A 23,990-nucleotide genomic window follows, 5' to 3' on the forward strand; every position below is an offset into this window, starting at 1 on the left:
GCTCTGGGAAATGACTCCATTTCAACCATCCCAGGCAACAACAGCCAAAGTGTGAACACCTAGAACCAGTGAGGCGTATTAGAAGGTGGTTGTTTCTAACAACTTTTTACAAGACAGCAAAGTCAGGAACAAGAGAAGGCAGAAGGAGACTCCAAATGGAATCCAAAGTTTGGTTTTGTTGACATGAGTGGCAGTGGAGAGACAACTGTGGGGTGAACACCCATGAGTCTGTAGGGCCTGCTGTCTTCAGAGCAGCCTCCAGACCCTCAGCCAGCCTCATGCTTCCAACCCAGCAGGCAGAGGTTTTGGGCAAGTTAGACTTGAGAGTAATTGAGAGAGAAGCATTGTGAGAACAGATGTCCTGGGTGAGGTGTCCCCTGGGCAGCCATCTGCCTTCACCCTGGAGGAAACATGCTTCCAGCGGGGACTGCAAAGTAACACCCTGGTTGGCCCTTTCCCCACAACACCTGCCCTACGCGGTTGGGGAAGCGGCTGTCACAGATGAATTCACAGATGAATCAGCAGAGTATGCTGATACAAAGGTGGGCTCTGCTCTGAGTGTGGCCTGCACAGCCAGGGGACTTCCAAATGCTCTTTTTTTTTTTTTTTTTTTTTTGAGACGGAGTCTCGCTCTGTCACCCAGGCTGGAGTGCAGTGGCGCAATCTCGGCTCACTGCAAGCTCCGCCTCCCAGGTTCACGCCATTCTCCTGCCTCAGCCTCTCCGAGTAGCTGGGACTACAGGCGCCCGCCACCACGCCCGGCTAATTTTTTGTGTTTTTAGTAGAGACGGGGTTTCACCGTGGTCTCGATCTCCTGACCTCGTGATCCACCCGCCTCGGCCTCCCAAAGTGCTGGGATTACAAGCGTGAGCCACCGCGCCCGGCCTCCAAATGCTCCTTTTCTATTCAGCTCTCTTTGTGTTCACGGTGTAATTCACACACTTTCTCATTGGATTCTTTTCACTCACCAGCTTTTTGTCGATAAAGATACGATTGTTAATGCTGTCGGGGCATCACACAACATCCACCTCCTGAAGATTAACAATCGAGAAGAAGAGCTGGTGACCAGAATCAACTCCTGGTGTACACGTTTAGTAGACAAGGTGAGTCAATGCCAAGCCATCCTAGCAGGCTGGATGAATTTTTCTAGCTGAAATGGAAATCCTCCCTAGGTAGTGGATAAAATTTTCATTAAGGAATGAAGGAAGAAATAAAATTAAGGATTACAGAACTCCACACTGAAGACAACATTGCCCAGAGACTTTAAAACCCATGGGCTTCATCATTTTCCTAACTCCTACTTCAAATATAGAGAGATCAGCAGAACCTGGGGAGGCTCTGAAGCAAATGAGGAGGTTTGCAGATCTCAAGGAACTATTTTCCCCTTCCCTCAAACTGGACTCGGCGAAAGATATTAACCAATGATCTGACGTAAGGAATCGGGCTTTGGTTTCACTCCTCAGATTCACAAGGATGAGATCATGAGGAACCGCAAGCGCGTGAAGGAGATCAATCAGTACATCGACCACATGCGGAGCGAACTGGACAACCTGGAATGTGGCGACATCCTAGACTAGATGAGTGTCAGCCACAGGAGCTTCTTCAAAACATAGCACCAGCACCAGCCCCAGCCAGGAGAAAGAAGTGCACACGCCTCACCGAGCACCTCGGGAGAGTTGCTGGGCATCTCTCAACCGTGATCCCCAACACCATTCTTCCCACCCCCCAGGAAAAACTTCCAAAAGTAGAGAAAATAAAGGACTCATTTCACATTTCCCCTATTCATTAAAAAAAAAAAAAAAAAAAAAAAATCATCTGGGCGCGGTGGCTCATGTCTGTAATCCCAGCACTTTGAGAGGCCGAGGTGGGCGGATCACAAGGTCAGGAGTTCGAGACCAGCCTGACCAACATGGTGAAACCTTGTCTCTACTAAAAATACAAAAATAAGCCAGATGTGGTAGCGTGCGCCTGTAATCCCAGCTACTCAGGAGGCTGAGGCAGGAGAATCGCTTGAACCTGGGAGGCGGAGGTTGCAGTGAGCCAAGATCGCACCACTGCACTCCAGCCTGGGTGACAGAGCGAGACTTCATCTCAAAAAAAAAAAAAAAAAAAAAAAAGTTCATGTAGGAACAAGAGAGAGTTTTAGATGAACAACCGGTCCCAGGCCAGCTGACAGAGCGACTCCCAAGGGCACTGCCATCAGCTAGACTCTTGGCTGTGGCATAAAATCAGACATGTGCCCCTGCTGTTTCCCCTGCCATGCCTAGGCAGGCTGCCGGCCACAGGCAAAAGGAGGCTGGTGTGGGCTGAGACCTTCTCTGCTCTGGGTGCTGAGGGGCAGGGAAGCAGGAGGAGAGGCTGCAGCTCCCACCACAGTGCTGGGGCCTGGGCCTGCCCACCAAGGCTGAGGTTAGCCACGGGGACCTGAGGACCCTCCAGAAGAGCAGAGCACAGGCGGGGCATCCCAGCTCCACCATGTCACCCCCGCAGCCCTGGTGTTATCTGTGACGGTACCTCACAGTGCCTTCGAGGAACAGCTCAGGGAGACAGTGCATGGGAAGCGTGGAGAGGCACCCAGCATGCGATCGGTGCCCTGTGAGCAGGGTTGATGCCATTACCTTACTCAGGCTGGCAAGGACACAGGGCTGAGAGAGCCTGTCTGCCTGAGAACCACTCTTCCCCCCTGCCCTCTTGCTGGACTGACACCAGAAAGTAGCGCCTGCCTCCTGGGACACTAGAGGTGGCTATGTCAGGAGGACCCTTAGGACTCCTGAGTGGGAGATGAGCGGAAACATGCACATCAGGTGACCTTGTCAAGCCCGTCCAGGCTTTTAGCCCAGAAACAACTTCTATTTTCTACTTTCTAGAGTAAATCATTTGTTTTAGAACAGTAGGAACAAATAGAAACAACCAGCTTAGACCACGATTGTTTCAAAAGATTGTTTGATTAGAAGCCAGCCAAAAAAAGCCTTCAGGCTGAGGCTGAAGAACACAAATAGAGTTGTCTGTGGATTACATGACTGTTTCCCCAGCGCAAGCTTCCTGACCACAGGCAGCAGATATCCAAACACGCCATGGGACATAAGCTGTTTAACCCTCTGGAACCTAGACAAAACAGGAAGAATGGAGAAGTGCAGAGGTGCACGTGAAAACAGGGCTCAGCACATTTCCAGGGTGGAGAAATATTTAATAAAATCAGAGTCGAGAGAAAGTCACTTGTACAATTCATCTCTTACATTCACTGCTGGCCACGCCAGGGGCACCCGGGTTGAAATCAGGCTGACTTCCGGACAGCCGCACTAGCGCACTGTGTCTCGGGGGAATCTCGGTGACGCTGAGGCCAAGCCCCCAAAAGCCAAGGAAGCCAGCCCCACAGGCTGGGGAGCCCTGAAGGCCGGGGGAGCTGTGGCTGCACTGCCTCTATCCTGCTGAGTGTGTGCTGCCCAGGCCTCACTCCTTCAGGAGCTTGTGCTTGACTGTGGTGCTCTCGGAGCAGAGATGGATGAAGAGGGTGCCGGCAGCGGTGCGGGCCCGCAGCTCCTGCAGCTCGTAGTCATGGGCCCACTCAATGTTGCCCCACTTCTGGATCTGAGGGAAGGACAAGACAAGTTGCTGGGTGAGTGGCCAGTGCCTGGCTGCCTCCTGACCAAAGCCACGTTCCATTCCAATAGCTCAGCTGAGGGCAACAGGTTTGGATCTTGCCAAAATACATCAGACACGCCTAGGGGGAGGCGGCAGGTAAGAACACCCAGGTACGCCAGGCACGGTGGCTCACGCCTGTAATCCCAGCACTCTGGGAGGCCAAGGCAGGAAGACTGCTTGAACCCAGGAGTTCAGGACCAGCCTGGGCAAATATGGTGAAACCTCACCTCTACAAAAAGTTTTAAAAATTAGCTGGGTGTGGTGGGGGCGCACCTGTAGTCCCAGCTACTTGAGAGACTGAGGTAGGAGGACTGCTTTGAGCACAGGAGGTTGAGGCTGCAGTAAGCCAAGATCACACCACTGCACTCCCACCTGGGCAAGACCCTGTCTCAAAAACACCACACACACACACACACACACACACACACACACACACACACACACACACACACACGAAACACCCAGGGAGCCGAAGCAGGTACCTGTGCTCTCTGTGGCATGGATGGTCTGGAAGAAGTGCAGTCCAGGCCCAGGCCCAGGGCCAGTGGCTGCCCACCCACCACTGGGCAGGCTGGGTACCAGAACCACCCATGTGACTTCTTTGAGGAGGCCTGACTTACATGCCATCCTTTCTCCTACACTTCCTCCCAGAAAGCCTGTGAACGGATAGCCTCCGCAAGTTGCCTTGCCATGCTGGGCTACAAGTGCCCCCAGCCCCATGTGGGTGGAATAACTAAATCAAGTAAGGCCACGCAGTAGCTTCAACTCTGACTCTTGTGGTAGTCACAGAACTACAGATGCCTCTGCTCTGCACACTGGGGACAAGTTGCAGGTTCTCTGTCTGGAGCTGTAAAAACAAGAGGGAGGAACCCTCAGACACACGATGTGGCTGTCCAGACAGTGTAACTCCAACCAAACCCTGCTGGCTCCTCCCTGGCTAGCTGCCCAAGAGGCCTGGCCTGGCCACCCCAGCTCATCCAGGAACTCAGAATCCACCATGCTACACAAGCTATTTGAACTTCTGGGCTGCCTGGTCCCAAACTGTACAATTGTAATATGTCATCTGAAGAGTATTCCATACTTTCATTGTGTACCATCACATACATAATTCAGGTTATTCCTCTGTTTGTAGAGGATCGAAACCAAAGTTCAGAGAATGATGGCCTGGCTTGGGTCCCATAGTCAGAAGCAGAGCCCAGACTGGCTTCCCACCAGCCCTACAAGTCACTCCCTTCCTATGTAATCGGTTCTGACATCCAGAGAATAGTAGCGGGCCTCCTTCGTTATACAAAAATAGTTTTTTCCCTGGCATTTTTCTGAGCAGAAGACTACAAGAACTAGGGAAATACATCACAAAAAGGTTGTTTGTTTGTTTGTTTGTTTTTTACCATACTAGGGACCAATTCATAATAGCAATTAACCTTCTGAGGTTGGTGGAATAACAACAAAAAGACTGCAAAGATGGCCACAATTTTCAGAGTTAAAAAATGCAAACCATACTGTGGCAAAACCTTAATTCTGAGCCCACTAAATCAAAACCTGTATACAAACAGCAGCTACCCCTATGCTCCTCTGCCAGCCAGATAAAATGTCAGGGTATGAAGGCTCAGCTGATGAAGGAGCACAAACGGGTTCTCAGTCATCTTGGCAGGGCCTGTTCTGCAGGCTTTATCAAGCCCAGATGGTCTTTATCCACCCGTGAACCTCCTTGTGCAGAGTGAGGCCTGACGGCTTTGGCCCTAAAATCACCAGACCTGGCTTCAAACCCCAGCTGGCACATTTTCCAGAGGTGCAACCTTGCACCTCCATTTCCTCCTGTGTAAAACAGAGATAACCACAGCTCCTACCTGCCCAGGCTGCTGAGAGGAGGTGAGATGGATACAATGCAGGAACACAGCAGTAGCACTTACTGTTATTTTTTTATTGTTACTATCTTACAATACTTTTTTTTTTGAGACAGCGTCTCACTCTGTCACCCAGGCTAGAATGCAGTGGCGCAATCTTGGCTCACTGCAACCTCCACCTCCCAGGTTCAAGCAATCCTCCCACATCAGCTTCCCAAGTAGCTGAGAGTACAGGCGCTAATTTTTGTATTTTTGTAGAGAGAGGGTTTTGCCATGTTGCCCAGGCTGGTCTCAAACTCCTGACCTCAAATGATCCACCCTCCTCGGCCACCCAAAGTGCTAGGATTACAGGTGTGAACCACCACGCCAGGCCTACTTGACAATACTTCTGCTGGTCCTTGATTTTGATTTCTGCATGTACACAAAAGTAATAAAAGCCAATTATGCATAACTATATTTCAGATGGGTTAGCTGCTCCCCCAAAGTGAGTCTGAACTACAAAGGGGGAGGCGGGACCTGAGGTGCTGCTCCTCACCTGGTACTCCTCCTCCAGGCGTGACAGCAGCACGGCCTGCTCCACTGTCAGGCGCAGGTCAATCAGGCCCAAGGTCAGCACCATGGACTTGAGCTGGGCAGCTACAAACTCAATCCCTGCAGGGACACAAGCCAAGTCAGAACCCAAAACAGGGCAGCTGCCACAACCTACCCCTTGTGAGTCCCAGCAGCCCTAGAAAAAAACAGGAGTGAGTGGTGCAAAGAGCCATCCAGCGATTGGCCCACTCTTTTGAAAGAGCACTCTGGTCTTCCCTGGGGGTAATCCTCCTCTGCTCTTACCCAGTGAGACACATGACCCGAACTTGGCAAATCAGAGCTTCCCCCACCCAGTCTAGTGATTGGTTCATGGATGGACATGTGACCCAAGCCAGGGCAATGAGATTGAACTCAAGACTTCTGCTGGAGAAGTCAAAGGTGGAAAGGCGTGAGCCTAGAGCATCGAGTGACTGGCTAGCATCAGAGCCACCCAGCCTCCATACTCAGCTAGCCCAGAACACCCCGTGCCTCTCCACTCACAGGACCTGGGGAGGGGCAAGTACAGGCTTCAGACACTGATGGCCTTCACAGCCACCTGCCAAGCCCACAAGAAATTCCATACATACCTTGTAAAGCCCATGTGTTGTAAGATGCCAGGTGGCTGACGAGCACCTCCCGAGTCTTAGGAGGGATGCTGGGTCCCATTATGCTGGTGGAGGAGCTGATCTCCACGCCGTATCTGAAAGGAAAAGGGCTTTGGCGTGTCTCTGTCATGCTGTAGCCCAAGAGCAGCCCACCTTTTGACTAGAAACAAAGGCCTAAGCCTCAGAGCATGTGTGTGCATTGGCCAAGGAGCTAGTCTTGAGGACTACAGGAGCAACTGCCACCATGGTCAGTGGCCTCCCGACCTGATTTTCTGTCCCTCAAGAGCAAACTTGGAGGACCAAGAAACTGTGCTGAATGAAGGGATGGTTCCTGAGTCATGTGAGCTAGGGCTCAGTTATATGCGGCTGCCTGAAATGCTCATTCATTCACCTGGAATCTCCATCAAAAGGCCATCTGCCTTTTACATCTCTTTAAAAAGTTTTCCACATTTGAGGACATATAAAAGTTAAAAACAATATTTAAAATGGTTTTCCTTAAAATAATGTTTATATATGTCATATATCATGGAGGTTTTCTTTTTTATTGAAACAGGGTCTTGCTCTGTCACTCAGGCTGAAGTGCGCTGGCATGATCTTGACTCACTGCAGCCTTGACCTCCCAGGCTCAAGCGATCCTCCCACCTCAGTCTCCCAAGTAGCTGGGACTACAGGCATGTGCCACCACACCTAGCTAATTTTTTTTTGTAGAGACAGAGTTTCACCATGTTGCTCGAGCTGGTCTCAAACACCTGTACTCATGCGATCTGCCGACTTCAGCCTCCCAAAGTGTTGGGATTACAGCCATGAGCCACCATGACCAGTCAGCAGTCATTTTTTCAAACTTTTTTTTTTTTTTCTTTTTTTTGAGATGAAGTCTTTCTTGCTTTCTACTCCAGGCTGAAGTGCAGTGGCACGATCTTGGCTCACTGTGACCTCCACCTCCTGACCTCTGCACCTGGCTGAGAAGATACATTTTCAAGAATAATCATAACTAAATAAAACAGAAAAACACAATGGGGGATAAAAATAATTTTTGTAATTTTCTTCCATATATCACTGATTTTTTTCTGTTGCTTAAAAAAATCCGGCTGGGGCCAGGCACGGTGGCTCACGCCTGTAATCCCAGCACTTGGGAGGCCGAGGTGGGCGGATCACGAGGTCAGGAGATTGAGACCATCCTGGCTAACACAGTGAAACCCCGTCTCTACTAAAAATACAAAAAAAAATTAGCCGGGTGTAGATGGTGCATGCCTGTAGTCCCAGCTACTTGCGAGGCTGAGGCAGGAGAATGGCGTAAAACCTGGGAGGCGGAGCTTGCAGTGAGCTGAGATCACGCCACTGCACTCCAGCCTGGGTGACAGAGCGAGACTCCTTTAAAAAAAAAAAAAAAAAAAATCCGGCTGGGTGCAGTGGCTCACACCTATAATCCCAGCACTTCAGGAGACTGAGGCGGGCAATTGCTTGAGGTCAGGAGTTCAAGACCAGCCTGGCCAACATGGTGAAACCCCATCTCTACTAAAAACACAAAAATTAGCTGGGCGTGGTGGGCACCTGTAATCCCAGCTACTCGAGAGGCTGAGGCACGAGAATCGCTTAAACCCAAGAGGTGGAGGTTGCAGTGAGCCAAGATCGCATCACTGCACTCCAGCCTGGGTGACAGAGCGAGACTCCATCTCAAAAAAGAAAAAAAAAACCTTGCTGAAATTCCTAATAGTACAAATGGACTGTAAGAAATGTCTAAGTTTTTCTGTAAACTCTTAAGGATATTTCCTGCCATAAGAATCTGATGATTTTATACTATAGCAAAGATCTCTAGGCACCTAAATTATTATTATATTTCATTAGATTCTGAAATGACACTGTATTGTCACATTCCCACACAGTATTGTAGTCTGGTCTTTAGAGCACTGCCTTTGCCTTCTCCTTTAAGACCCAAGGACACCTGCCACATTGTGAGCATTGGGCAGCATGTGGCAAATCAGTGAACTGATTGGTAACATCACTTTTGTGGAAAAATGCTATACCAAGAAATGTGCCTTGCAAGCTTAGAAAATACCATGGTCAAGGTAGTACCATGAAAGCCAGCCCTTCCAAATTTCCCTTGGGATCAAATGAAATTGAATTTATTTTGCCACCACATCAATAATCCATTCAACTTTGCACTCAAAAGAGTCTTCCTATTAAGGAAAAATATTTCGTATAAATTCCTGGAAGCTACATATCCATTGGATGTTACCCGTAATTTTGCAGGAAGCTATCCAGACTTTTCTCCAAGTGCATACATATCGTATATGTTGTTCTGTTATTTTATTTAATAGTACAGCAATTGTGACAAAGATGAAAATCACTGCCAAAATTTGACATTTACTGTGTGCTAATAAGCAGGATGCTAAGCCTTTACATGCATCAATTCATTTACTCCTCCTCAAACCCTGAGAGGTAGGATTAGCCCCATTTATAGACAAGGAAATTGAAGCTCAGAGAGATCAACTCATTAGCCAAGTCACACAGCTGGGTCTCTAGCAGAGCTGGGATTCAAACCGATACTGCTGCTCTGACCTGCTGGCAGAAAGTGGCCTGGGAACTCTGCTGCTTCTCCAAGGAAAACAGAGCTGCCCCTACACTTCATGAACAGCTATAGCAGGTGTGCTGTACCTAGTGGCTGAAATTAAATTTGAGGTGCTTTTTTCCCAGGATGACCCTATCCCTGATCATATGAGGGGAGCCAAATCCCACGAGTGCTCTGAAATCAGAAAGCTGACTAGCTAAGGGCACTAGTTTTCCAGCGTGGCCCCCTGACCCCCACACTCCACCAACGCAGGTGCCCAGTCAGTGCTTTCTGCAGGGCTGTACATCTTACCTTTTCTCAGCCCATTCGATGATTGGATCCCACTCATTCCTTTGAAGTTCCACTAATGTCTCAGGCTCCTCCACCCTATAGCTAATTCATTGTAAAAATCACCTTCATTAATAAAAAAGTACAATTCCTTCATTAAGTGATAGAAAAGGAAAAACACAAAGGACAACAGCAAAACCTTCACCACCACCATCCCAGCCCCACAAGTCTTTTCCCCTAAAGCAGTGGTTCTCAAAGTGTGGCCCTGGCACCAGCATCGCCTGGGAACTTGCTAGAAATACACATTCTCAGGCCGCATCCCTATAGAAATCAGAACCTCTGGAGGGGGGCCCAGCAATCTGTTTTAACAAGCCCTCTAGGGGATTCTAATGTAAGCTTGAGTTTGAGAACCACTATCCTAAATGCCCCCAAATATTTGACAGGTCCAAGGTTGCCGCACTGTTACTGCCATCCTAAAGCAGATCCAATCTACTAACTGCAACCCTGGTCCACACCCGCTTGACCCAGATGCTGAATAGGAATGCTGTGCCAGATGCTCAGTCTTTGCATCCCTACCCTCACTCCCTCCAAGAGACTGTGCCCCTGGTCACAGACCAAATAGCCTGTTTATACCTCATAAGCCCACCCACCTCCTGGCTACAGATGCAGCTGCTGGCACAGATGCCAGACCTGATGGGACCAAGCTAGAGGTCAGGCTGTGCCATTTGTTTGACCAAGAGACACAGACATGAGTCAGTTGAGAGGAGCTGAGCTGCAGGGCCTCATGGGATGGGAACCCAAGTGGGCACTATCGAAATCCACTGTCTTGTGTAAGCAAAGTGGGGAAGAGAGGTCATGAGTTATGCAGGAAAAGCTGGGGTGCTGGGTGGGGCAGAGGACAACCAGCCTTTCCTCCCTCACCTTCCTCTCACCCTAGTAGGGCACAGGGAGGAGCTCTGACATTGGATCTTCCAGCTCCCTTTCCTGGTGACCCAACTGTCCTTCATTTCCTGTCAGGATCCCTGTATAGTTTTCAAGAATCCCCTTTTTGTCTGAGCTAGGTTGAATGGGTTTCTGCTCCCTGCAATCAAGTGAACCCTAATATAAATGGAGTGGGCATTCCCACTAGCTATGGGTCACCCCCTTCGAAAGCATGCCTCCAGCCGTCAGTGCTGACTTCCTGTGTCATCGTGAGATGACTCAGGATCCTAGAGCACTTGGGCTAGCAGGCACAGTGCTGCTCAATCATTTCCATTGTTTCTCAACTTTCCTTCGGCGTCACTGAACAATTAGCCAAGAAACATAGACACAGAGAATTCAGAACTGCAGAAGGACACTTCTAGTTTATCAGCAGCCATAGTGCCAAGGATGCCTACCTGAGAAAGTGTCAGTGGGCAGAAGTTTAAGGTCACAGGCCCCCCCTTGGCCTAAGGGGCCTGTGGTCACGGCACCTGCAAGAGCTGCATAACCACCCTCCCAGCCTAAGGAGCAGCTTCTGGGCTACAGAAGAGGGGTGGCCATGTTCTGACACCATTGTAGCCCGAGTCCTCCTCCTCCTAAGGGGCTACAGAGCAGCCAAGTGCCAAAGTCAAGTGGGCCACCTTCCCTGTCCTTGCAATAAATGAAGAGGGTTTCTTCTTCCACTGATAACCATCTGAGCAAATCAGGAAAAACAGTCTCAATCCAAGGGGAATGCCCATCTAAATGTCCATTACCAGACGGTGTCGGTGTCCAGAAACTTCACAGCTGCCCGGATCAGCTGATCCTTGTTTCTCTGGGTTGGGTTGTCCAATGATGTGTTGCACAATGTGGTCTGAATCAAAGGCAAAAACCACCCTGTCACTGCCTGCCGGGCTCAGGCAAAAGCCCTGCTTTCCTGAGGACACCACATCTAACACATAGCAGACAGCACCACAGCACAGCCCTCCACCAGAGGCGTCTGCATTACCGGAGCAGCAGCACAGCTACTGAGTGTGCCACAACCAGGCTCCATGCCAAATGCTTTGTGTTGATGCTCACAGGACTCGAGGGAAGCTTGCAGCAGCCCCAGGATTAGTGAACCTCCCCCATGGTCACATGCCTTTTATTACCAGGCTCTAGTGTATTTAATTTAATCCTCACAACAACCCTTTGGAATAGGTACTATTATTATGTCCATCTGGGACGCGAAAACTGAGGCCCAGACAGGTTAGGTTAAGTACATCGTCAAATACAGTTAATAAGACATGTATCAGTGATGGAGCGCAAATCTGACTGGAAACCTTTACCAGCTGCCTCCCTTACACCTTAGAAAGCAGGGAAATAGACCACGCAAATCAGGATCAAGATTATCTTTTTCGGCCAAGTGTGGTGGCTCACGCCTTTAATGCCAGCACTTTGGGAGGCTGAGGTGGGCAGATCACCTGAGGTCAGGAGTTCAAGACCAGCCTGGCCAACATGGTAAAACCCCATCTCTATTAAAAATACAAAAATTAGCCGGGCATGGTGGTGGACGCCTGTAATCCCAGCTGCTTGAGAGGCTGAGACGGGAGAATCGCTTGAACCCAGGAGGCAGAGGCTGCAGTGAGCCAAGATTGTGCCATTGCACTGCAGCGTGGGCAACAGAGCTAGACTGTTTTAAAAAAAAAAGAAAAACAAATCTTTTTTTCCAGACTTACCTTGTCAATAATAGGCTGCTTAGGTTACCCTATTCATTTGTAGCCCTAATCACCCTAATTTCACTAGGTTGTCAAGGACCAGGCCAGCACCTCAGCAGGCTGTGATGTTGGGAGGAGGCCCACCTGGGTTTGCAAAGGTTGAGCACAGCAGCGGCTGGGATGACAGCAGCTGACTCCTATATTGACTGAGTGCCCAATCAGTGCTGGGGACCATGCCAAGGGCTTTCTTGCATCATCTCATCTCATCCTGACCACGGCTCCATGAGGTGGGTACTATTATCACTCATCTTTAATAGGTGGGGAATATGGGGCTGCGAAAGGGGCAGCAACCTGCCCAAGGTTACAGTTTAGAAGCTGCAGAGGCTGGACCTAAGAGTCTGGCTGGGCCCTTCCTTCCCCAGGCAGCCTTGGTGCCTAGGCAAGCCACTTTGGTGTGGACGAGGGGGCTGGTTCTATAGGGAGTCTTCCTCACCTCACCCATCTGCCTCCAGTGGATCTTATATTCAACGAATATTTACTGAGTACCAACTAAATTACCTGCTAGTGGCTGTCCAGACACTGGTGAGTAAAACAGACATGGCTCCTGCCCTTCTGTTGCTTACCAGGCAGTGGAGGAGACAGACAATAAATGTGCAAACATAAAACAATTATAAATTGCCTAAGTGCTGACAAAACAAATGGCCAGCTGCTGTCACAGAAAATAAGAGAGCTGGGCAGTCAATGAAGGTGACATCTGTCCTGAAACCAAAGGAGAAACCATCCATCCAGCACAGTGTTCCTAGGAGAGAGAGCTGCAAGTAGCCAGGCCAGACAAGGGAAGAGTTTAGCACGTTAGTGACTCAAGAGGAGGTGAATACCTGGGGGCCAGACAGGCAAAGGACCATCCCCTAGGGCCTTGACAGAATTTGGTAAGGGGTCTACCCTACGAAGCTCTGGGTGGGTCTCAGGGTCCAGGTTCGCACTGTGAACTTGTTACCAGGTGCATGGTGTAGTACTTGATGGTATCCTGCTGGGAATCCCACTCAGTAGCCACTGCAATGGCCAGGGCCTCGCTGGGGATGGTAAGGAGCTTGGCTTGGGGAGTTTTCAGCTTCCTGTGGTCCAGGTTTATCTCAAAGCCACCTTGAAAGATCAAATGAAAAACTCTCAGGGATTTGTTAAGTGGAATCAAGTGACCATTCCTATATTTAGCCACTTGAATTGGTGCAGACAAAGCCAACTCTGAGTCCCTTACAGAAATATATCTGACAAAAAGCAGGAAGGATAATCTCACCACGGAACCAGCTGAAGATGAAAAATGTTCCCAACCATTCACAAAAAAAAAAAAAAAAGAGGCAGTCAAAATTTCAGACACTCACCTTCACCCTGTGTGATGCTGACATTCTGATAAAACCTCTTCCTTTCTGTAAGAAAGATTTTTCAAAGAGGCAGTTTAAAATAACGTTGAGACAACTCAGGAAGCGACAGGACCAGCTTGTATCATACTGCTAATGTTGATTGATTGGCTTGATTTTCATATCCCCATTCAAGGTCTGCCCTACTCAACGCGGCATAATCAACCGCTTCTGATTAAAGCTGGGGGAAGGGAGCATCCGATCTCCAGGGAGGAGGGAGGAACAGAACATGCTGGTCATACCTCTGCCAGCCGCCCAGCATGAGGACAAGTCTGATCAGGAGCATCTCGGCATGCTCTCCCACCCTCCCCACCACCAGTGCCACCTCATGCCAGCACGAGTTCAAACCTAAAGTCGGTGTCTGAGTGGGACAAAGCTAGAGACCCATTTCAGGCAAGATTCTGATGCCTCTGAGGAGTGAGTGGAAAGCCAGTGTGCGTGCGCAGGGTGTGCGTGTGTGATATATAGGCAGGATGCAGAGCTCCCAAGGGCATTTCCCATCCCCTTTCTCCAATTAATTAACCTAATTAACCAGCTTGCTTGTGTATCCAACAGGAACTCCAAACATTTCCTTCAAGAATGGGAAAATCTGTGTCTTGTGTTTTCTTTTGAAAATAACTTGAATAAAATCTTACACGAAACAGTCTCCTTCTTTTACCCTGGAGGGATTAACAACCAAGAGCACTTCTAAGGAATTATGCAGATGCCCTCAACTGATAACAAAGAAGTCACATTTTGGAAGCTATAAGCTATAACTCAGTCTCTCACATCTGTGACAAACACAAAACTTTCATTCATTCATTCGTTTGTTCACTCGTTCATGTGTTTACTGAGTTCTCAAAGTCTTTGGAGACCCTAACTGAAGTTATTTATTGGAAATAATGATGCAGCATGTGGAGGAAAAAAGAGTAAATCATTTGCTTTATTTATTCATTTATTTTCTTTATTTTTTGAGATGGCGTCTCACTCTCTTACCCAGGTTGGAGTGTAGTGGTGCAATCTCAGCTCACTGAAACCTCCGCCTTCCGGGTTCAAGCGATTCTCCTGCCTCAGTCCCCTGAGTAGCTGGGATTACAGGCATGCGCCAACACACCAGGCTAATTTTTGAATTTTTAGTAGAGGCAGAGTTTTGCCATGCCAGCCAGGCTGGTCTCGAACTCCTGACCTCAAGTGATCCAACCCGTGAGCCACCATGCCTGGCCGAATAGTTTGCTTTTAATGCTAAAAAAAAAAAAAAAAAAAAAAAAAAAAGCTGGTCGCAGTGGCTCATGCCTATAATCCTAGAACTTTGGGAGGCCAAGGTGGGAAGACTACTTGAGGCCAGGAGTTCAAGACCCAAGCTGGGCAACATGAGACCCCATCTCTACAAAAAATACAAAAATAAGGCCGGGTGCAGTGGCTCACGCCTGTAATCCCAGCACTTTGGGAGGTGGAGGCAGGTGGATCACCTGAGGTCAGGAGTTCAAGACCAGCCTGGTCAATGTGGTGAAACCCCATCTCTACTAAAAATACAAAAATTAGCCAGGTGTGGTGGCGCATGCCTGTAGTCCCAGCTACTCGGGAGGCTGAGGCAGGAGAATCGCTTGAACCTGGGAGGCAGAGGCTGCAGTGAGCTGAGATCACGCCACTGCACTCCAGCCTGGGCGGCAGAGCAAGACTCCATCTCAAAAAAAAAAAAAAAAAACAAAAATTAAAAATTAGCCAGGCATGGTGGCACATGCCTGCAGCCCCAGCTAGTAGGGAGGCTGAAGCAGGAAGATTGCTTGAGCCCAGGAGGCTGAGGCTGCAGTGAGCTGTGATGGCACCACTGCACTCCGGCCTGGGCAACAGAACAAAACCCTGTCTCTTGGAAAAAATAAACAAAAAAAAAACAAGCTTAAGTTAAAATTTCATTAGTTCAAATAGACCATGAAAATTCAGGACTAATTAGTATGTGTGCACGGAGAGGGAAGGGTAATGGAGAAGCGGGCAACTGGTTTTACTCCAAATATTTTTTTTTCTTTTTTTTTTTTTTTTTTTGAGACGGAGTCTCACTCTGTCGCCCAGGCTAGAGTGCAGTGGCGCGATCTCAGCTCACTGCAAGCTCTGCCTCCCGGGTTCACGCCATTCTCCTGCCTCAGCCTCCTGAGTAGCTGGGACTACAGGCACCGCCACCACGCCTGGCTAATTTTTTATTTTATTTTTTAGTAGAGTCGTGGTTTCACCGTGTTAGCCAGGATGGTCTCGATCTCCTGACCTCGTGATCCACCTGCCTTGGCCTCCCAAAGTGCTGGGATTACAGGCGTGAGCCACCGCACCTGGCCTACTCCAAATATTTTTATGTTTTCCTATCATATCAGTTTTCTATAAATCTGATTTGCTATCACTAATACTTAACAGACAGAGGGCCCAAAATTGCATTCCACATTTGCACTTACTAAACTAAGGCCCAAATTGTTTTCCCACAAAAATATGTGTGTGTCTACCATGTGCCTTGGCACTTGGGATACAAGAGTGAAATAGACAAGGAGTTTAAAGTGTTTTTTTAGGCCGGGCGCAGTGGTCACGCCTGTAATCCCAGCACTTTGGGGGGCTGAGGCGGGTGGATCACGAGGTCAGGAGATTGAGACCATCCTGGCTAACATAGTGAAACCCCATCTCTACTAAAAATACAAAAAATTAGCCAGGCGTGGTGGTGGGTGCCTGTAGTCCCAGCTACTCAGGAGGCTGAGGCAGGAGAATGGCGTGAACCCGGGAGGTGGAGCTTGCAGTGAGCTGAGATCGCACCACTGCACTCCAGCCTGGGTGACAAAGCAAGACTCCATCTTAAAAAAAAATAAATAAATAAAAGTGTTTTTTTTAGGATCAGATCTGTCCACCAAGATGATGTTGTCTTACTATGGCACGATTTACCACCTTCATCTGAAATCACAACACTGATTATCTCATACGTTTGACACTAAAATTAGAAGTTTACAGCACCCTACTGCTTTTAAATTTCTCTACATGCTGTCCTGGTCATATCCAAATGACAGGCTAGACATGGTTCTGGAGGCCTCTTTTCCTCTCTCAGGTCTAGAGTGAGGTAGACCATGTCCTTTGTGTTTTCCAATGCAAAAGGCTGGGCAGCATGTATAAAAGCCAGGCCAGGCAGGAAGTTGGGAAGGGCTCTGAAAGCTCTGACTCAGCACTGGGGAAAGGGTCTTCCCATGTCAGCAGGAAGAGCCAGCAGAGTGTACAAATGTACAAGAGTGAGCACTCTAGCATACTTCCAGGCCCGGTCTGGGAAGTGAACCCAAGAGACCTGGGGCAGAGGAACAGACTCAAGGCAGGAACTGCCAGCACAGGGCTGAACCTTCAAAAGCTCCTGGGACAGCCAGGTTTCCCAAGAGGGAAGTCTTTTTTCTGTTTTGTTGGCCAGGCTCACTTCTGTAACTGACTAAGAAAAAACTAGAAGGGAGTGGGATGGATGGAGGGCAGGGAAGGAGCCACCAAAATTTCTCCAAGCAGAAGAAAACCATGCAGAAAATGAGACGGCAGAAGGGCCAAAGAAGCCCAGGGGCTGCCAGGCCTCAGATTAGAAGGCAGGTGCACACAGATGTGTTTTAGCCAGGGGCTCTCCTGAATGACCCACTGACACTTGGAGGGGCAAACATGTCTTGGAACAAGCTTTGGTGAGTACTGATCATGTTCCAGGACATACAAGTCCTGGGGATGGGACATGTGCAAAGCTCATCTCTGCACTCTCCAGCCATTTACTGTCTAGTAGGAATACAGACACTAAACGAGGCAAACAATAAGGTGACTTTTGTGATGGGGCAGGCATGTGGAACGATTAGTCAGAATTAAATTGCAACTTGAAGGTGAGGCGGGAGGTACCAAACTTTATTTATGATTGATTCAAATTTTTTTTTTTTTTTTTTTTTTTTGCAGAGTGGGGCTGTGGAAGTAGTTTCCAGAAGAAGAAACAGGTTGCATGAAGGACCAGGGTTTCGAGAGAGCAGTTGTGGACTAGACAGATGGTCAGAAGGAGAATGCAAGATTCTCTAAGATGCTAGAGAGGGCAATGGGGCCACATCTGGGGGACATGTAGATCACTGCAAAGACAGCAAAGGGAGCCAAGTAAAGGCTCCACACAGGCACACAGGAACATGATCTGGGGCCGCGCATGGTGGCTCATGCCTGTAATCCCAGAACTTTGTGAGGCCGAGGGAGACAGATCACTTAAAGCCAGGAGCTCAAGAGCAGCCTGGCCAACATGGTGAAACCCTGTCTCTACAAAAAATTAAAAAATTGGCGAGATGTGGTAGTGTCTGCCTGTAATACCAGCTACTCAGGAGGCTGAAAATCAGTTGAACCCAGGAGGCGGAGGTTGTAGTGAACCAAGATTGCACCACTGTGCTCCAGCCAGGGTGACAGAGTGAGACTCTGTCTCAAAAAAAAAAAAAAAAAAAAAAAAAAAAAAAAAAAAATGATCTGGACAATTCATTTGGGGGATCCATGTTCCCCAACAATGTCACATAAGACAAAATGTGAGACCACCAGAAACCTATGAAGCTCCCTTGTTCTCGGTGAATACAGGGTTAGCAGACATCAATGGTAACCCTGTCTTTAAAGATGAAAAAAATCAGCCTAGCTTCGTAGGATCATGCAGAACTGGCCTTCCCTTTAGAAAGATTACCAGCCGTTGGGGTTTCCTTTACCATTTCTATAAGTTGTACCAAAACATCCACTTAAGTTCTTTGATTTGTACCATTCCTTCAAATAAAGAAATTTGGTACCCAAAAAAAAAAAAAAAAAAAAAAAAAGATTACCAGCCTCAGGAACCACAACTCCCACAGTGCACCAAGAAGAGGAAGTACTGGTTTCAGAGCTGTCTCAATGCCTTTATCTTTTAAAACAGTGCCATCTGGTGGGCCTTAAACCTTAAAGGTGAAATTCTAACTCCAGGGCCATCTGTAATCCTAGGGCGGCTCTAACCAACTCTTTTCAGGTATCAAAATTCTTCAGCCCAAATACATAAAGAACTCTTACGACTCAATAACAAAAAGACAAATAGGCTGAGCATGGTGGCTCGAGCTTGTAATCCCAGCACTTTGGCTGGCTGAGGCAGGTGGATCACTTGAGTCCAAGAGTTCAAGACCAGCCTGAGCAACATGGCAAAACCCTGTCTCTACAAAAATACAAAAATTAGCCAGGTATGGTGACGCGTGCCTGTATTCCCAGCTACTCAGGAGGCTGACGTGGGAGGATCACCTGAGCCTGGGAGGTTGAGGCTACAGTGAGCCATGAACACACCCCTGCACTCTAGCCTAGGCAACAGACCGAGGCCCTGTCTCAAAAACAACAACAACAAATAACCCAATTTAAAAATGTTCAAGTCTGAGAGACCGAGGTGGGAAGATCGCTTGAGTCCAGGAGTTTGAGACCAGCCTGGGCAACATAGCAAGACCCTGTCTGTACAAAAAATTTTTAAAGTCAGCTGGGCATGGTGGCACACACTTGTAGTTCCCAGCTACTTTGGAGGCTGAGGTGTGAGGCTCGCTTGAGCCCAGGAGGTTGAGGCTGAAGTGAGCTGTAACTGAGCCACCTGTACTACAACCTGGGTGACAGAGCAAGACCCCCTCTCTTTAAAAAAAACAATGGTCAAGGGATCTGAATAGATGTTTCTTCAAAGAAAATATACAAATAGCCATTAAGCACGTGAAAAGATACTCAACATAATTCATCAGAGAAATGCAAATCAAAACCACAATGAGATACCACTTCAAACCCTTTAGGACAGCTGTAATAAAAAAGACAACAACAAGTGTTGTTGAGATGTGGAGAAACTGGACCCCTCAAACATTGCTGGTGGAAATGTGAAATGGCACAGCCATCTTGGAAAATAGTCTGGCAGATCCTCCAAAAGTTAAACAGAGTTACCATTTGACCCAGTAATTCTACTCTTAGGTATATGCCCAAGAGAAATGAAAACATATGTCCACACAAAAACTTGTACATGAATGTTCATAGTAGCGTTATTCATATTAGCCAAAAGGTAGAAATGACCCTGTGTCCACCAATGGATGAATGGATAAGTAAAATGTGGCATATTTACACATATAATGGAATATTGTTTGGCAATAAAGAAGAATGGAGTTATTGATACGTGATACAAGGTGGATAAAACGTTTGGGCATGGTGGCTCACTCCTGTAATCCCAGCACTCTGGGAGGCCGAAGCAGGAGGATCACTTGAGGCCAGGAGTTTAAGGTCAGCCTGAGCAAGACCCCATCTCTACAAAGCACTAAAAAGCTAGCCCGGCATGGTGGTGTGTGCCTGTAGCCCTAGCTACTTGGGAGGCTGAGGCAAGAGGATCACTTGAGCCCAGGAGTTTGAGGTTACAGTGAGCTGTGATTGTGCCACTACACTCCAGCCTGGGCAACAGAATGAGACCCAATCTCTTTAAAAAAAAAAAAAAAAAAAACCCAAACTTGAAAACATTATGCTAAGTGAAAAAGTCAGTCAAAAAAGACCATATTCTATTTATATGAAATGTCTCAAACAGGGAAATCTATAAAAGAACAAAGGAAAGTGGTAGTTGCCAAGGGATGGAAGGAGTAAGGGTGGATGACAGCTAAAGGGTGCAGGTTCCTTTTAAGGGTGATAAAAATGTTCTAAAATTGATTGTGGCAATGGCTGTACAATTCTGTAAATATACTAAAAACTATTATATTTACACTTCAAGTAAATGAATTGTATAGCAAGTAAATATCTCAATAAAGCTGTTAAAAAAATCCTTCAGGCCAAATGTATAACATTTAGCAAACTTTTTCTGCAAAGAATCAGATAGTAAATATTCTAAGCTTTGCAAGCCATACAATATCCGTTCCAACTATTCAACTCTGCCACTGTAGTGAAAGTAGCCATAGATGATAGGTAAATGAATGCATGTGGCTGTGTTCCAATAAAACTCTATTTACAAAAACAGGTGGCAGGCTGGACCCTGATCTACAGACTACATAATCTCCCTCAATCCACACCACTATTCTATGAGGATGACAAGGCAGCTAATGCCTCGGAGAGAAGCTAAACATCTTGTCTAGGTGACAGACAACTGGTAAATAGCAGAGACAAGACTTCTACCCTTGACTTCATCAGGCAGTTGCATTCAGCCAGATAGGCTGAATAGAGAGGTTTCTCCAGAACACCTCCCACTCCGGGAGTCAATAGACCTCTGATAAGCTGGTGCAGAACTAAACGGCCACACCAACCTCACATAGGTCTTCTTGTTGCAATATCTCCTTCTCCAACACCTCAGTGACCCTTTCCTAAACTCCTCCTCTCCTTCTGATAACCTTCAATGGCATGGCCATTCCTAAGTGGCCAAGTTCAATCAGCTTGCTGACTGAAGTGTTCATTGAGAAGAACCCACTGCGGTTTAATCTTCTACTACTCCAAATACGCACAAATATCTCACAACTGGTAAGGTCTTTAAAGAGCACACATGAGGGTCGGGGGCTGGGCGCGGTGGCTCACGCCTGTAATCCCAGCACTTTGGAAGGCCAAGGAGGATGGATCCCAAGGTCAGGAGATCGAGACCATCCTGGCTAACACGGTGAAACCCCGTCTCTACCGAAAATACAAAAAAATTAGCCAGGCGTGGTGGTGGGCGCCTGTAGTCCCAGCTACTCGGGACGCTGAAGCAGGAGAATGGTGTGAACCCGGGAGGCGGAGCTTGCAGTGAGCCAAGACTGCGCCACTGCACTCCAGCCTGGGTGACAGTGCAAGACTCTGTCTCAAAAAAAAAAAAAAAAGCACACATGGGCCTGATTTATGCACCTCCCTCCTCATTCATTCATTCCTATTTTCTTTCACAATTGACTACCTACCACGTGCCAGGTACTTCCAAGAGCCTAACTAGTAAGTTTAGGCTTTTTAGAAAGGAAAAGAAGGCAGTAGATCAAGTGCCACCATTATGTAAAGTGAGCGTCCCCTAATCTAAATTAACCCTTTGTGGTCGGGTGTGGTGGCTCACACCTGTAATCTCAGTATTTGGGAGGCTGAGGCGGGAGGATCACCTGAGGTCAGGAGTTCATGACCAGTCTGGCCAACATGGTGAAACTCCATCTCTGTTAAAAATACAAAATTAGCCACGTGTGGTGGCAGACACCTGTAATCCCAGCTACTTGGGAGGCTGAGGCAGGAGAATTGCTTGAATCTGGGAGGTAGAGGTTGCAGTGAGCCAAGATCACACCATTGCATTCTAGCCTGGGTGACAAGTGCAAAACTCCATCTCAAAATAAATAAATAAATACATAAATAAATTAATTAACCCTTTGCTTTTTGCCAACTTGGTGAACTCCTGAATGTGTCCCCTTTGCTATGCCTCCCTGGGATGCCCTTCCTTCCTCTTCTTTACTGGCCCTTCATGGCCCATTTCCAGGCCCTTCCCCTGAGTCCTACAGGTGAAACTTCAGCTCCCTGCTGCATCCAGCCCCCTTCCCCATTTCTATAAAGTTATAGAATTTGGCTGGGTGCGGTGGCTCACGCCTGTAATCCCAGCACTTTGGGAGGCCGAGGTGGGGGGGTCACAAAGTCAGGAGTTCGAGACCAGCCTGGTCAATATAAACCCCACTAAAAATACAAAAATTAGCAAGGTGTGGCGGCAGACGCCTGTAGTCCCACCTACTTGGGAGGCTGAGACCACAAAATCGCTTGAACCTGGGAGGCGGAGGTTGCAGTGAGCCGAGATGGCGCCACTGCACTCCAGCCTCTGCGACAGAGGAGACTCCATCTCAAAAAAAAAAAAAAACAAAAAAAACAGAAAAAGAAAAAAAAAAGAACTTGACAGCCAGACAGCCAGAAAGATCCTCAAAGGCAACCTAGTACTTCAACGCATGGAGAAAAATGAGGAAGTAGTTGCATGCCCAAGATCACACAGACCTCAGAGGTTCAGCCAGCATCAGATCCTAGGTTTGCTCTCCTGCCACAATGCCAAACTGCCTGTGAAGTTCTGGATTTTCTAAAACAGGCAATGTCAGGGAAAATTCCCTCATACCTTGCTGTCCCCCTGGACATGTTCTAGATACCCAACTCTCCCACCTTCTTGCTGAACTCCTACTCATCTATCATGGCTCAGCTTAAATGCCCTTTCACCCAAGACCCATTCTAAACCTTGAACATCCCCAAGATGGGAGTAGGCGATTCTCTGTGTTCTCACAGCTTCTTTGTATGTCCCTTATCAGGATATTATAAACTGCAATTTAATCAGGATATTATAACCTTTTGCACTGAACAGTGAACATCATTCAGGTGGGCCTTTTTCTTCTTTAATTGAGCTTCTCTACCAATACATACAGGTGGGTCTTAAAGACAACCGTGTCTCCTGCCTCCAGCGCAATAAAACTAATTGAATGGTAGGAAGGTGTTACTGCTCTTCATTCACTGAAATGAGTCATTCTCACTCTTACCCTAACACCACTCACCATTAGCAATGAAAGAGCCACTACTTCTAAGCTTCATCACAGTTGGAGGTGGAAGTGACTCCACAGTCAGAGGTGGAGGTGTCAATTTCTATCTAGGAGAGAAGGCTGCAGATGGCAGAGGTTGTGGTAGGAGGGAAAGTCAGGAAACCTGCAGCTGAAGTGCCCGGGATGGAGGAATGAAGGCCCAGGTTCTAGGTCCCTTCTGTGCAGGTCTTGTGTTGGGCAGTGGAGACACAGAAAGCAGTCAGACAGACAACACAAACCTCTAAGAGAGTCTGCCTGTAACCTAGGCGAAGTCCTGATTCAGAGCCCAAACTTCCCCTTTTGAAAACAAAGATGACACCTGCTTTCCTTATTAAAGGGAGGGCAGCCATAAGCTTTGAGAAAAGTTTCACAAGCCAAATATCAATTACTGTATCGTGCGTGACTCGCTGTTCCCTCTCGGGTCGTCTGCCCTTGTCTGGGCTTCACTTTCTCATCTGTAAAAAGACCTGACTGGCCTGCATAACCTCATGAGCCTGAACCCTGCCTCAGTTACCTCGCTTTGCACAGCCGAAGCCCGAAGCTCACCTTACCCCAGCTCGGCCCCCACCCAAAAGAGAACGTGTCATGGTCTTACCTGTCGGCGGGGCGTAAGCCCGGACTGGAGACCGGATGGTTGGCCCCGGACTCATAGAAGCGCTGGGGCCACCCGCAGGCCGATTCAGGAGACGGCGTCCCCCGTCCCGCAGCCGGCGGCAGCTCCTCCACATCGCGCCCGAGGGTCTGGGAAGATGCGAGACGCGAAACCTGGAGCAGGAAACACAGAGCGAAGGGATCCCCAAAGCCGCACGTTCGGGCTGTACGGAAACCTCTCAACGCCTCCTCAGAGCCCTCAACCTCACTTGGACGCCGCCATCTTCCCCATGACACCAACGGCGCGCCGTCGCCGCCGCGCGCCTCCTGCGCACACCCCCAGTCAATCAGCATCACAAACGCACCTCGCCCCGCCCC

The 23,990-nt window shown here is 48.2% G+C and overlaps 2 protein-coding genes across 9 annotated transcripts in view; one reads left to right on the forward strand and one right to left on the reverse strand.

Annotated features, from left to right (window-relative positions):
- DRC3 (dynein regulatory complex subunit 3) overlaps positions 1 to 1,786 on the forward strand; it is a 44,212-nt gene extending 42,426 nt beyond the window's left edge. For 4 of the 5 annotated variants that reach the window (XM_055241599.2, XM_055241602.2, XM_055241601.2 and 1 more), the window contains exons 13-14: positions 972 to 1,103; positions 1,464 to 1,786. In XM_055241599.2, the coding sequence (XP_055097574.1) occupies positions 972 to 1,103; positions 1,464 to 1,577 (246 nt within the window). In that variant the 3' untranslated portion in view covers positions 1,578 to 1,786. Of the gene's footprint in view, positions 1 to 971; positions 1,104 to 1,463 lie in introns of those variants that run through there. The other variant, XM_055241603.2, reaches the window with a different exon arrangement.
- A 1,380-nt stretch (positions 1,787 to 3,166) lies between these two features.
- On the reverse strand, positions 3,167 to 23,965 carry ATPAF2 (ATP synthase mitochondrial F1 complex assembly factor 2). Of its 4 annotated transcripts, XR_010115639.1 has the most exons (9): positions 23,617 to 23,956; positions 13,513 to 13,557; positions 13,131 to 13,276; positions 11,213 to 11,310; positions 9,522 to 9,602; positions 6,644 to 6,756; positions 6,022 to 6,137; positions 4,263 to 4,489; positions 3,451 to 3,588 (listed from the first exon to the last, which is right to left on the reverse strand). XR_010115639.1 is itself a non-coding variant. In XM_055241621.2 (8 exons), the coding sequence occupies exons 1-8, from the start codon at positions 23,747 to 23,749 to the stop codon at positions 3,451 to 3,453; spliced, it is 870 nt and encodes a 289-aa protein (XP_055097596.1). In that variant the 5' UTR covers positions 23,750 to 23,965; the 3' UTR covers positions 3,167 to 3,450. The 4 variants fall into 4 exon arrangements, 3 of the variants coding, with proteins under 3 accessions (XP_055097596.1, XP_063473879.1, XP_055097597.1); XM_055241621.2 differs by lacking the exon at positions 4,263 to 4,489 and having other exon boundaries at positions 3,167 to 3,588; positions 23,617 to 23,965; XM_063617809.1 differs by having other exon boundaries at positions 3,167 to 4,489.
- Positions 23,966 to 23,990: the final 25 nt, after the last annotated feature.

The sequence above is a fragment of the Symphalangus syndactylus genome, chromosome 14 (assembly GCF_028878055.3).
Source record: "Symphalangus syndactylus isolate Jambi chromosome 14, NHGRI_mSymSyn1-v2.1_pri, whole genome shotgun sequence".
NCBI classification, from domain to species: domain Eukaryota; kingdom Metazoa; phylum Chordata; class Mammalia; order Primates; family Hylobatidae; genus Symphalangus; species Symphalangus syndactylus.

What these genes read in the sequence shown, in the direction of transcription:
- ATPAF2 (XM_055241621.2), bottom strand. Translation starts at nt 23,749, where the DNA reads ATGTGGAGGAGCTGCCGCCGGCTGCGGGACGGGGGACGCCGTCTCCTG. An exon ending in CAGCATCACACAGGGTGAAG is followed by an intron (nt 13,277 to 13,512) that starts GTGAGTGTCTGA and finishes TGATCTTTCAAG; the next exon opens with GTGGCTTTGAGATAAACCTG. An exon ending in CAACACATGGGCTTTACAAG is followed by an intron (nt 6,138 to 6,643) that starts GTATGTATGGAA and finishes GTGTCCCTGCAG; the next exon opens with GGATTGAGTTTGTAGCTGCC.